The sequence below is a fragment of the Phoenix dactylifera genome, chromosome 16 (genome assembly GCF_009389715.1).
Source record: "Phoenix dactylifera cultivar Barhee BC4 chromosome 16, palm_55x_up_171113_PBpolish2nd_filt_p, whole genome shotgun sequence".
NCBI classification, from domain to species: domain Eukaryota; kingdom Viridiplantae; phylum Streptophyta; class Magnoliopsida; order Arecales; family Arecaceae; genus Phoenix; species Phoenix dactylifera.
The window spans coordinates 4258860-4269833 of NC_052407.1; the positions used below are offsets into that span (position 1 = coordinate 4258860).

The following is a 10974-nucleotide window of genomic DNA, read 5'->3' on the forward strand; positions in this document are numbered from 1 at the left end:
CAAAGTCGGTGGGGAAGCTCTTCTCGATGGAGAAGAGAAATTTGTAGGACCGAGCTCCAGTCTTCAATGTCGACATGGCGATTGACTGGTTGAGATCGCGAACCTCCCATGTGGCCGAGGTAAAGTGACTGATATAGTCTTTTAAGGATTCTCCCTCCTTCTGCTTGATGGCGAAGAGGGAGTCTGAGGTCCGGCGCTGACACCGGCTAGCGACAAAATGGGTGGCAAGCTGTCTGCCCAGCTGTTCAAAGGAGAGAATCGAGTCGGGCTTTAATCCAGAGAACCAAAGACGAGCTACCTTGCGGAGAGTTGCTGGGAAGGCTTTGTAGAGTAGAGAGTCTGTGGCTCCTTGGAGTGTCATAAGGGCCTTGTAGCTCTGCAAATGATCCAGAGGATCGGATGAGCCATCATATGGCTCAATCTGTGGCATCTTGAACCTCTGGGGGATTGATTCATCCATGATCCATTGAGGGAACGGAGACTCTGTTGTAAAGTCAAGGTCAGCGTCTCGCTTCAGGCCTCGGTTTTGAAGCATTTGTATCTGCCGCTCCAAGTCTTTGACTTTTCTGCCGAGCTCGGGTGGAGCTCCTGTTGCAACTTGGCATGAGGCAGATCCTGCCACAGATGGGTGCTTCCGTACTCGAGGCGTCAGGCTTCGGCGCAAACTCTCAGGATAATGGATGCACGACAAGCCCTCCCGGCTTGGGGGTCGAGCTCGGTGGGAGCTTCGGTGATGGCGACGCTCTACAGAAAAATGACGTCGCGAGCGGCATCCTGAGGACTCATGCTCGTGAGGAGGGAGTAGAGGTTGATCTTCTACTTGCTGTAGGCCTTGGACGGCCGCAGTGAGTGCCTGGACTTGTTAAACAAGCAGGTCGAACTGCACTGGTTGGACTTGAGGGACTGGATCTGCCGGAGGTCTTGGTGGTGAGTTTTGAACAGAGTGCCCAAGGCATGGTGGGGGACGCCGTGAGGCATTGGAGGCTCCTTTGCTTCTCAACTTCATGGCCACAACTCGGACCCTTCCTCTAGCGCCAACTGTTGTTGGAATTTGGACCCAGGGGCGGCCGTCGGCTGAGGAGGAGGAGCTCCGGCGCGAGAATGGCGAGCGGCGGTCCGTCGGCGGATGGTGTCCTCCGGAAGACCTGCAAAATGCCGGTGGCCGGAGTTTCCGGCGCCGGCCCTCCGATGCTTAAGTCAGAGGGGGGCTTAATTTTGGAGGAGAGGGACTGTATGTAGAAGTCCGAAAATCCTCCTCTGGAAGGAGGAAGCCTTCCTTTTTATAGGAAGAGTGGCCGGGTTACCTGTGATATGACTGGGCGAATTAATGGGTTACTGTCACGATTGGACGTGGGCGTGTGAAGTAATGAGTTGCCGTGGATGGCCCGTTCCCATCATGGGAGGAGATGGTGCGTAGCCAGAGCTTGCTTGTGGCGCGCAGTGCAGTACATACTTGGGAATGGTGAGGCATTGACAGTCGTAGCAGGGTATGGTTCCTGATTAATATGTCGTGGCGTGGCCGGCAAGTAAAGCATGGTACGGTGAGGCTGCTGTAGGGCATGGCCGCAGCATATAGACGACGAGGTCGGCCTTCTGTGCTCGGCCTTCTGAGCTCGGCAGCCTTCTGTGCTCGGCAGCCTTCTGTGCTCGGCCTTCTGTGCTCGGCAGCCTTCTAGTCTCGGCCTGCTGTGCTCGGCCTTCTGTGCTCGGCAGCCTCTCTGGTCTCGGCCTGCTATGCTCAGCCTTCTATGCTCGGCCTTCTGAGCTCGGCAGCCTTCTGTGCTCGGCCTTCTGAGCTCGGCGGCCTTCTGAGCTCGGCAGCCTTCTGTGCTCGGCCTTCATGATGAGCTCGGCTCAATCTTCTGAGCTCGGCTCGGCCTTCTGAGCTCAGCCTGCATGATGAGCTCAGCTCGGCCTTCTGAGCTCGGCTCGGCCTGCATGATGAGCTCAGGCTTGCTGTCAGATTTGGGTGCTTTAATTGTACTTGTGGGGTGGTCTATTTTTCCCCCCAACATTTTCATTACTGATTATCGTGATTTATAAATTGACTTAATAATGCCCTCTGACTATAATTATGCTTTAAAGCATTTGCTTGTGTCATTTTAACTATAAAGAATAGTACCAAGATACGTATGTTTCATGGTTGACATATAACAATGTTTTTGACACCATATGTTAGATTATCAGTTGTTCTATCAATTAACCATACGTAGCAGGTTGCAAAGAAATGCTTGGAAATACTTTCATGTATAGTAGCATAGGAATTATCAAAGTAGCTTGCATGCTACAGTAATATCTTTTTTAATCTAAGCCAATTGTTGCATGTTGTTGACCTTCTATCCCCCTCTAGTTGTTGCTAAGTCAAAAATATTTGTTAAGAATTGGCATAACTAAAATAATACTAATACAACGGCGGCGGCAGCAGAAAACGATAGATATTGAGTCTAGAAAGTATAGCTTGCTAGCTTTGTGCTTGATTTTGCATTCCATAGACTTCATGTCAATTATTTTTCTTGAAGATTATCCTTACTTTATTTTCTTTGAAACTGATCTTTCAGAGGGATTCGTTAATTTGTAGAATTTTCCTCCTCCACTCAATTTTTACCTTCAAATTCTTGTTTTATGGGATTCAACAGGGCTCTCCCTTACAACCAAACCATATTAATTTCTTCCAGGGGTTTTGATCCTGTATAATTGTTTTCTTATTTTTCCTTTAGTTTCTACCGTCTTCACCATTTGATCTGGATTTCCTGTGCTTTCCCCCCCAACCAAATGCAGAAAAGTACAGAAGGGAAAAGAGAAGAAAACGGAACAGCCAATTACCCGATCCTCCCGTGCCGGACTTAAGGTAAGTCCACTGCCATCACTTCTCTTTCCTCTTTCATTCTTCACTTTTACAGTTGGAGAACGAGAAAAACCAAGAATAATGTGATTGATTCAATGCATTTCTGTAGAAGTATTTATAGGTCCTAAAAGAGGTGGTCTGAAAGCAATTGGCCGATATCATACTAGATAACATACTGCATACACCTTGTTTTACTCATTACTGATGCCCAAATAAAAATCTGTCTTGATTTTTTCTGTTTTCCACAACGCTAAGAATGAGAATATAGTTGCTTGGCATGATGATATATATCCGAGGTGCATGCAGTGATGATTTGGATACTTTGCCGCTTGTAAAATCGCCATATCTTTTCCATTTCTTGCTATATTTTCAGCTTGACTTGTTCCTTAAGCTGCCATAAAATGCTAGTTAATTGAGCCAGTCCCACTGCCTTCCATTGACGCATTCTTCTCTTGCTCTGTGTACAATCTCTAGTTTCCTGTCGGCAGGATACATAAAATGCTAAAAGGTGGCGCAGCTGAAAATTGCCGCGTTGCAGCCACGGCAGCTGTATACATGGCTGCCGTTCTTGAGTACCTCACAGCAGAGGTTTTGGAGCTCTCCGGCGGGGTGAGCAAAGACCAGAAGGTGGGACGCATCACCCCTCGTCATTTACAACTAGGGATCCGAGGGGACGAGGAGCTCGACACCCTCGTCAAGGGCACCATTGCTAGTGGAGGCGTCATCCCTCACATCCATCTGGCCCTGATAAAGAAGTCATCTAAGAAATGAGGACATAAACGATGACTTGTTCCATTGGATTATGCGAACTATGAGCTATATTTTGGCACTTCATGGAGACTTGTTCTCTCTCTCATTCTGTTTGAACTTTGAACCATGAAGTAGTACTTGTTAGGACATGCTTTGATGATTATGATCTTTCTGACCTATTTTACATGAATGTTTATGGCATGCAGTTAATGTATGATCTGAGCTTCAGTAGTATTTGTTCTTTTCTAACTTTCCAAATCACGTAGAAGCAAGCTCCTTTTCATTGATGTTTATGAGAGCACAGCTTATGGTCTAGGAAACATCAAATTGTTGATCATGATCATTAGAATTATGTATGGCCATTGCCTTGTTAGTCTATATATATGTATGAGATTGCAAAGGATTTCCTTTCTCTAATTAAAACACGTGTAGCATGAGTGCTTGACGCAAGATCGTAAGTGAACCATTAGTATTATCCCTATAATCCTTCCTCCTAATAGTCACCTGTTGGACATGCTGGATGAGAGATCTATATAACAAGAATTGGTTGGGCCCAATAATGGTCTTGGGTTCAAACTGCGGATACGTCATTCCTGCTATAGAATATTTTGGTTTGTAGAAAAAAAAATTATCACTGAAATATGTTTTCAGAAAAGCTGATGCCTAGATATATGATGCTTGGAGAAGTGGTTTTTATATGTTTGGTTGACTATTAGAAAATAGCACATTCCATAGTAGCTTATATTTGGTTGAGCATCTACTTCTTTTAAAAAAATTATATAAAATACCTATTATGCCCTTAATAAAGGAAAAGACCTTACCACATTCTATTGAAACGCTTAAAGCTACATATTTTTTTAAAAAAAATTACTCCAATTTTCAATCGGTGGGAATTGGATTTTCTCATTTTCTACATGAATTTTTTCGAAATGTAAAAATCTTATTTTTATAGAAAGGCTATTTTTGTATATCTCTTTTTGGAAAAATCCAATCAAATATAAAGTATTTTTTATTTTTTTGTGGATATTTTTTTTCTCTCCCTGCATACCAAATGAATTCTTATACCAAATGATATGTGTTGTAGTAATCAACTCAAAAAACTCAAATAAAACTTAAATAATTTAATATCACTGAAACAACTGATTCCAATACGTACCTCTTTGATGTCGTTTTCTTTAGATCCAAAATAAAATAGATAATACCTGTAGATCGGTCCGAGGCGTGTAGTCACTGTCTTTGAAAGAGATTCGCCTCCTTATATGCACCGGATTCTGGCGATCCCTTCCCAAGATACAACGGACCGTTGATTTTGTAGACGTGCACAGTACTACAAAATCTCTTGAACTCCGCAGGAATTTTTCTGTATGCTCGTACAAAACTGATTCAAAGCCAAAAGATAAAGAGTGATCGGCGAAGAGGAGGCCAACCACAAGATAACCCCTCTTGTCTTCTCCCCTCACCACTTGAAAGCCAAAAAAAAAAAATCAGAAAAAGCAAGGAAAACCGTAGAAGGAAAAAAGCCCTCTAACGGATGTGAAGAGAAGGAATTAATGAGTGTGAGAGAGCTCTCCTCTCTCTCCCATCTGGATCAATGTTGGAGCCCAACGTTTGTATTGCATTTAGGATGGCTTTAAATGAGTTTAAATGGGGAGAAACGGTTCACAACCGTTTCAAATTTCAAATTCAAAACCTCTTACATTCCCCACCATTTTGAAATTTCGGAAAAAAAAAATTTGAGATAATTTTGAAAATGTCAAAATTTTGAAAAATTCAAAGTACGAGCATTCAGTACACTTAGCTTTCGATGAAAGGTGTCTTTCGGACTTGAACCTTCATCTAGTTGGTATTTTGCCATCCACACCGGTCCGAAGTGAACAAAGTCTTGAACTTGGACTTTATATATAGATTTTAAAATACTGAACAACTAAGAGTTGACCCTGCATGTGAGTTCCATCGGGGTAGCGCATTACGGCCGTGCGCAGGTATCTTGTTTTGAGAGTGTCTCTTAGAGAACAAGCCTTAATTCTCTATTTGACTGCGGCCCCACAGTCACACTCACATCGGTGATATCTCCAAGGGTATACTGCAACTCTATACCTTGCTATAATAGCCTTGATATCATTAAGGCATTACGCCATCCTCCTGTCTAGTGCAGTTGAGCACCTGCTCCATAGAGATGGGTAGTGAACTGAGTTCACTTTAAATCTGGTGCTCCTACCAACCACTCAGTCAGCTTGTTTGTCCCATTGAACCTACATCTTGGGATCTCCAGTCAGATAGGTTGGGTTGCCGCTGACGGTGACTCAAAAATAGGCTTTAAACCCATCCCCCTCGAAGCATATTGAACTTGTCCTCTCGACAAGCCCTTGGTCAGATGATCTGCCAAGTTCTCCACTGATTTAATATAACTTAAAGTTATAACTCCAGTAGAGGTGAGCTTCCTTAAAATTTTATATCGAAGCTCAATATGCCTAGACGACTTCGAGTTGTGATTTTTACTTTTCACTTTTGCTATAGTCGCCTGATTATCACAGTTAATTAGAATAGCAGGAATAGGCTTATCCATCATGGGGATATCTGATAACAGACCCCTAAGCCAATCTGCTTGTCCACCAGCTAACTCTAAGGCAACCATCTCAGCCTCCATGGTGGATCTAGTAATCAAGGTCTGCTTGGAAGATTTCCAAGCGACTGCACCACCACCTAGTGTAAAGACAAATCCACTAGTGGCCTTTGTGTCTTCGGAATCAGAAATCCAGTTAGCATCACTATACCCTTCTAGTACAGTAGGAAAACCAGAATAGTATATCCCGTAGTTAATGGCACCCTTCAAATATTTAAGAAGCCTTTCTATTGCATTCCAATGTGTTTTATCGGGATTACTAGTGTATCTACTTAGTCTTCCTATAGCATAGGAGATATCTGGTCTTGTACAGTTAGATAAATACATAAGACTTCCAATTAATTGAGAATACCTTAATTGGGAAACACTATCCCCACTATTTTTCTTTAATTTTATGCTAGGATCATATGGGGTGCTAACTGGCTTGTAATTTTCGTACCCAAATTTTTTTAACACTTTTTCAACATAGTGAGATTGACTTAGAACAATCTCATTTTGTGTCCTTCTAATTTTGATTCCTAAGATTACTTTAGCTAACCCTAGATCTTTCATGTCAAAATTATCACTTAAGTATTTCTTTACTTCAAAAATTGTGACATGTTCACTACCAAAAATTAAAATGTCATCTACGTATAAACATAGGATAATAATAGACCTATCAAATATTTTCCAATATACACATTTATCGAAGTCACAAATATTAAAGCCATATGATAAAATGACTTGGTCAAACTTTCATGCCACTGTCTAGGAGCTTGTTTTAATCCATATAAGGATTTGACTAGCTTACACACTTTATTCTCTTGACCAGAAACTACAAAACCTTCTGGCTGCTCCATATAAATTTCTTCATCTAACTCGCCATTAAGAAAGACAGTTTTTACATCCATCTGATGGATTTCAAGTTTATATGATGCTGCCAATGCTATAAGCACTCGAATTGTAGTTATCCTAGTGACTGGAGAATAAGTGTCAAAATAGTCCATTCCTTCTCTTTGACTAAAACCTTTGGCAACTAATCTAGCTTTGTATTTTTTAATGGATCCATCAGGATTTTGTTTCCTTTTAAAGACCCATTTGCATCCTAGTGGTCTAGACCCTGGAGGTAAGTCGGTTAACACCCATGTATTGTGTGAAAGGATTGATTCCATCTCACTTTTAATGGCTTCCTCCCATAGAGGTGCATCATTAGATTTCATTGCTTCAGCATAAGTCAAAGGTTCATCTTCAACAAGGAATGTGTAGAAGTCATCTCCTAGGTTTTTCTCTATTCTAGGTCTCTTGCTCCTTCTAAGTTCAACTTGGGGTTCTATTTCAGTGTTATCATTTTGTGATTTAGAGGATTCTCCTATTTCTAACTTTCTCTTTTCTTTCATAGGAAACACATTCTCAAAAAATACTGCATCATTCGATTCTTTAATAGTGTTCGGTGTAATGTTAGGTACATCTGATCGTACTACTAAGAATCGGTATGCGTTACTATTTTCCGCGTATCCTATGAAAGCTGCATCGAAAGTCTTAGGAGACAGTTTAGTCATCTTGCTAGAGTTAATTTTAACTTTTGCAAGGCAACCCCAAACTTTAAAATATTTTAGACTAGGTTTTCTACCCCACCATAACTCATATGGTGTTTTCTGGTTATCTTTAAATGGTATACGATTAAGTATTTTACATGCTGAAATTAGAGCTTCACCCCACAAATTGTTGGAAAGACCAGAACTAGTAAGCATTGAGTTAATCATGTCAAGAAAAGTTCTATTTTTTCTTTCAGCAACTCCATTTGACTGAGGAGAATAAGGGGCAGTAGTCTCATATATAATCCCATGTTCCTCACAGAATTTTCCAAATTCTATTGAACTATATTCTCCTCCTCTATCTGACCTGAGTCTTTTTATTGTTTTCTGGGTTTGATTTTCAACCTCTGATTTATAAATTTTAAATTTTTCTAAGGCTTCATCCTTAGTTTTTATTAAATATACATAGCAGTATTTTGACATGTCATCTATAAAGGTAATAAAGTATCTTTTTCCTCCTGTCGTCAAAATACCGCTCATTTCGCAAATGTCACTATGTATTAAATCCAGTAGGTTAGAACTTCTACTTGTTGATTTAAATGGTTTCCTAGGTTGTTTAGCTTGAACACAAATTTCACATTTTTTGTTCTTCTCTAAATTATATTTAGGAATTAAATCTAAATTCATCATTCTTTTGAGAGTATTGTTATTCACGTGTCCAAGTCTACTATGCCACATCTCTAAAGAGTCAATATGCATAACAAGTGAAGAAGAAACATTTTTATTCATATTGTTGCATGGTAATACACTCAATTTAAATAACCCATCAGCAACATAACCCCTCCCTACAAATGTCCCACCTTTGGTAATTACAACCTTATTTGATTCAAACACTAATTTAAATCCTAATTGACTCAAAAGAAAACCACTAACAAGATTCTTGCGAACATCTGGCACATGTTGCACGTTGTGGAGAGTAATAATTTTTCCAGATGTGAATTTCAATTTTACTTCTCCTTCTCCAATCACTTGTGCAACACTGGAGTTGCCCATGGTCACAGTTCTCCCTTTAACCTCCTGGTAGAAAGAAAAAGAGGAAATATCAGAACATATATGGACAGTAGCTCCTGTATCAATCCACCATTCGGTTGAATTGTAGGCCAGTTTTAACTCAAGTTTTGAGATCACTAACATGTCCTCGGTTCCAGCAGAGCCAGAACTGGTTATCATGTTTGCCTGAGGAGTCACTTTGTCACCTTGCCCCTTGACCTTGTCCTTTCTATGTCTACACTATTTGGCAAAGTGTCCTGGTTTTCCACAGACATAACATGTTCTCTTGCTCTGTTCCTTTTGAATCTTTGGTTTTGGCTTCTCAAAGTGTTTCTTGGGTTTATTTCTCCAGAAGTTAGTTTTCTTCGTTTCTACTAAGTTTGCTTTTGCATTAACTTCTGAGTCAATACCCAAGTCCTGTTTATGGTTATTCCTGTGTTTTTCTTCTATTTGAAGGGACACTAGTACTTGATCCAAAGAGAGGGTGTGTCTCTTATGCTTCAAAGAGACTTTAAAATTTGTCCAGGAAGATGGAAGCTTTTCTATAAGGGCTGCCGCCTGAATTCTCTCATCTATAGAAATTCTCATTGCGATGATCTTCGCCACTATATTCTGGACTTCATGTGCTTGATCAATTACTGATTTGTGATCTACCATTTTGTAAGAAAAATATTCTCCTATGATGAACTTTTCTTCTGATTCAGTTTCTTTACCATATTTTGACTCAAGTTCATCCCACAATGTTTTAGCTGTACCATCAGCTCTAGAGTAGATGTCGTACAAGTTATCATTTAGTGAACTAAGTATCAAACTCTTACACAAACGATCATCTTTATCAAATTTGTATTTAGCAGCTGATCTGCCGGGTTCATGATCCATTGGGTCCTTAGTTGAAGGATTGTTTGAAACCACATAAAATAAATCTAATGTGTCCAACCAAGACTCCATCTTTGTTTGCCATCTAACAAAATTCTTTCCATCGAATGACTCGGGTTTCAGGATATCGTTTAATGAGTTCTTAACTTTGTCCATCTTTGTGTTTCGGAAACAAATCTCTTTCAAAAATGTTGTAGTAATCAACTCAAAGAACTCAAATAAAACTTAAATAATTTAATATCACTGAAACAACTGATTCCAATGCGTACCTCTTTGATGTCGTTTTCTTTAGATCCAAAATAAAATAGATAATACCTGTAGATCGGTCCGAGGCGTGTAGTCACTGTCTTTGAAAGAGATTCGCCTCCTTATATGCACCGGATTCTGGCGATCCCTTCCCAAGATACAACGGACCGTTGATTTTGTAGACGTGCACAGTACTACAAAATCTCTTGAACTCCGCAGGAATTTTTCTGTATGCTCGTACAAAACTGATTCAAAGCCAAAAGATAAAGAGTGATCGGCGAAGAGGAGGCCAACCACAAGATAACCCCTCTTGTCTTCTCCCCTCACCACTTGAAAGCCAAAAAAAAAAAATCAGAAAAAGCAAGGAAAACCGTAGAAGGAAAAAAGCCCTCTAACGGATGTGAAGAGAAGGAATTAATGAGTGTGAGAGAGCTCTCCTCTCTCTCCCATCTGGATCAATGTTGGAGCCCAACGTTTGTATTGCATTTAGGATGGCTTTAAATGAGTTTAAATGGGGAGAAACGGCTCACAACCGTTTCAAATTTCAAATTCAAAACCTCTTACAATATGTACGGATGTATATTTTTTCCCTTGGAGTCCGCCTACTTCTGCCCCAGTGGCTTCCTTCTACCTTCAACAAACGCAATCCTCTTTTGTTGTTTGGCTTTGGCATTTACCCGAGACTTGTTCACGGGCTTTATCCCTCACATCCATTTCCGGTTTTCTGTTTGAACCATGAGAGTAGCATCTGAAATTCTCCATGGATGTTCATGCATGGACAGTATGTGATACGTGGTATATGTTTTTGGCTCCGCTAGTATTATTTTTTTTCAATTTTCTAAATGGCACAGAATATAACTCTGTTGATGTTTTGTAAGACGACGGCTAATGGTCAGGGAAGCATCTAATTGTCGTTCATGTTTATGGAATTATGACCAGAACCTTGCTAGTTTATAAACATTAGACTGTGAAGGAGGATTGCCACCTTTTTTTTTCCCTTTTTTTTGGTAAAGAGAACACTTTGATATTTGCATTTGTTACGGTACTCCCATTTGATGACTAGTTGGTTA

At 40.6% G+C, this 10974-nt stretch overlaps 1 protein-coding gene across 1 annotated transcript; it reads left to right on the forward strand.

Moving 5' to 3' along the window:
- The first annotated feature begins 624 nt into the window (after positions 1 to 624).
- On the forward strand, positions 625 to 3836 carry LOC108511606 (probable histone H2A variant 3). Its single transcript, XM_039114662.1, has 3 exons — positions 625 to 845; positions 2779 to 2848; positions 3320 to 3836. Exons 1-3 carry the CDS (start codon positions 625 to 627, stop codon positions 3614 to 3616), a joined length of 588 nt encoding a protein of 195 aa, XP_038970590.1. The 3' UTR covers positions 3617 to 3836.
- The last annotated feature ends 7138 nt before the right edge of the window (positions 3837 to 10974 follow it).